Source organism: Micromys minutus (assembly GCF_963924665.1).
Source record: "Micromys minutus genome assembly, chromosome: 22".
NCBI lineage: Eukaryota > Metazoa > Chordata > Mammalia > Rodentia > Muridae > Micromys > Micromys minutus.
This window is the reverse complement of record NC_137957.1, coordinates 15,247,278-15,250,235: the sequence shown is the minus strand read 5'-3', so window position 1 is coordinate 15,250,235 and position 2,958 is coordinate 15,247,278. Positions and strand designations below refer to the sequence as shown.

Sequence of the window (2,958 nt, the reverse complement as noted above, 5' to 3'; positions counted from 1 at the left end):
TCTCACTTTCAAACACTACCTGCCCCCAAGATACTACTATAAGGATAAATTAGCTTAATGTGGAAGTGACCAATGCAATAGTGCTCGGCACATGATCACTGTTTTGCAGACGTATCAAACAGCTGACAGACAGATGCTGAGAAAGGTGAACATGTAGCGCTGGGGAAGTGTAATGATCCCAAAAACCAGGCAGAAGACAATCTGATGCAAATCCCAAGAGGGTCTTTATTCTATCCAAGCCAGCTATCCATCTTAGATTAGAACGTGCCTCAGGGAAAGCTTCCACGATGACAGGCCTCTGTAGCTAACCTGACCGGCCTGGGGATTGATTAGAAAGCTTTGTCAACAAGAAAGAACTGAGATTAAAGCAGCGGTTCTCAGCCTTCCTAATGCTGTGACCCTTTAATACAGTTCCTCTTGCTGTGGTCACCCACAACCAAAAGGAGACTGAGAAACTGGGGACATTCAATTGCTAGAGGAAATAGGGACCTGGGAGAAAGTGTCCTAGGGACATGAGATCCGGAGGCCTGGGAGAGAAGAGCTCTAGAGAGATCGGCACAGAAGGAGAGCTGACATCATCTCCGCTAGAAACCAATGGCAGAAAATTCTTAAAAAAAAGAAAAATCCGCTGTGCTCAGCAAGAATTACGTCCCTTGTTTTCTCACCCCCTACTCCCTTTTATAAATCAGCTAGACTCTCTTCCTGTTCTCCACCATGGTGCAAGATCAGGGTGAAAAGGAGAACCCCATGCGGGAACTTCGCATCCTCAAACTCTGCCTCAATATCTGTGTGGGGGAGAGCGGAGACAGACTGACCCGGGCAGCCAAGGTGTTGGAGCAGCTCACAGGCCAGACCCCTGTGTTTTCCAAAGCTAGGTACACTGTCAGGTCCTTCAGCATCCGGAGAAATGAAAAAATTGCTGTTCACTGCACAGTCCGTGGAGCCAAAGCAGAGGAGATTCTGGAAAAAGGCCTGAAGGTGCGAGAGTACAAACTTCGGAAAAATAACTTCTCCGATACTGGAAACTTCGGGTTTGGGATTCAGGAGCACATCGACCTGGGCATCAAATATAACCCAAGTATTGGCATCTATGGCCTGGATTTCTATGTGGTGCTGGGTAGACCAGGATTCAGCATCGCAGACAAGAAGCGCAGAACAGGCTGCACTGGGGCGAAACACAGCATCAGCAAAGAGGAGGCCATGTGCTGGTTCCAGCAGAAGTATGATGGGATCATCCTTCCTGACAAATAAATTTTATCCAAAAGACCAATAAAATTTTCTCAGAAATGCAAAAATAAATAAATAAATAGATAAATAAATAAATCAGCTAGAAATGCTTCCCATAAGCAGCAGGTGAGGAAAATGGAAAAAGTACTTTTATTTATGCTTCGGAAAAGCTTACCTGAAGCTATGTAGAAATGAGCCAAAAAGCAGAAAGCTTGGGGGGGGACATACCTCCACATACCCCACATAGCTCACACGTACCTGACGTGCCCTACGTACCTCATGTATCCCACATTCCTCATGTACCCAACGTACTCCACATAGCTCACGTAGCTCACCTACCCTACCTAACCACGTACCCACACACTCCCGACGTACCCCACACAGCTCACGTACCCCTCCCTGAACCGGAGAGCTTCCATGAAGGCTGGCTCGCATCTGTGAGTCTTGCGAGCAACAGGCTCTGTACTGATAGCCGTCATAACCCAGTAACTATCCCACTTAAGGGACGCCCAGGAAGAAGACCTGTCTGCGTTACATTAAGTGTATAATGCAAATATCTCTCTTATTAAAGAAAGATTGGGTAATATATCTCTCCTGAAGCCACTGCCGTTGCCAACATTATTCTAATAATCACCAAGGAAACAGTGAAATTCAAATCCTGCCTTTGCAGCTAGAAAGCCCAGTTCTGCCGCAAACCTGATTCGTGTTGGAAATAGCCACCTGTGGAATTCTCTTTGCTACAGGGAAAATCTCCCTGTGAGGTTTTGAGAGGGATGGGTAAGAACCATGGGTCAACAGGATTGGAAGCCAGCGTGATTTTACAGCGGTGAGTGTAATCGTCACAAGGGTCAGGGACTACATTTTTGGACTTCCCTTTGGAGTCTGGAGGTCATGACCTTGGGGCAAAGATGCATTTTAAGGATTCAGGAAATACCAGTGGGGGCCCCTGGCTACCACGTGATGCTTTGAATAAAAACGGACCCCCCACAGGCTCCAAGAGAGAGGCACTATTGGGCGTGGTGTGATGGAGAAAGTCACTGGCTTTGGGCTTTGAGGTTCCAGAGGTTAAAGCCCAGTTACTCTCTCTTCTCTCCCTGCTGCCCGAGGATCCAGTCTCTCCAGCACCGAGTCTGCCTGCCTGCCACCATGCTTCCTGCCAAAATGGTAATGGACTGCATTCTGAATTGTTAGCCAGCGCCGGTTAAATGTTTTCCTTTCTCAGAGTTGCCAAAGTCATGACTCTTCGCAGAAATGAACGCCATAACTAAAAATATTTCCTAAAAATCTCTATACACGATGGCCAAATTACTGCACCACATTGTGGTAGACACTGGACGTTAACTGCCTGATCATTTGAGCCAGTCTCTTGTAGGTAGAGTTAAGTTTCCAAATGGGTCTGGGCAGTCTCTGAGGCGTTCCTCCTGACAGCCTTCCTTAACCTTACCCCTTTTTCGTGGCATGATCTTACAGATGAAGGCATGTGAGGCGTGGTGACAGGAGCCTCCCATCTTACAGAGAAGTGAACATAGTGACAGCCAGGGCTGCATTGTCAGCAGGGCCAGTCTGGAAAGATTTGAGCAATGAGAGATCAGGGCATAACCTCTTAGCATGCCTTCCATCTCACGGGAAAGCTACCCAGAAGAGAGCCTTAGTGTTTTCCTCACCAAGGTGAGTCTGTTACAAAAATAAACGTAAGTACGCTTGAATGTAAGGTTTCTCTGATCAGCAGGT

The 2,958-nt window shown here is 47.2% G+C and overlaps 1 protein-coding gene across 1 annotated transcript; it reads left to right on the top strand.

Annotated features, from left to right (window-relative positions):
* Nucleotides 1–714: 714 nt before the first annotated feature.
* LOC308435028 (large ribosomal subunit protein uL5-like) lies at nucleotides 715–1,251 on the top strand (the record flags this gene model as incomplete). Its single annotated transcript, XM_080935568.1, has 1 exon — nucleotides 715–1,251. One exon carries the CDS (start codon nucleotides 715–717, stop codon nucleotides 1,249–1,251), a length of 537 nt encoding a protein of 178 aa, XP_080791694.1.
* Nucleotides 1,252–2,958: the final 1,707 nt, after the last annotated feature.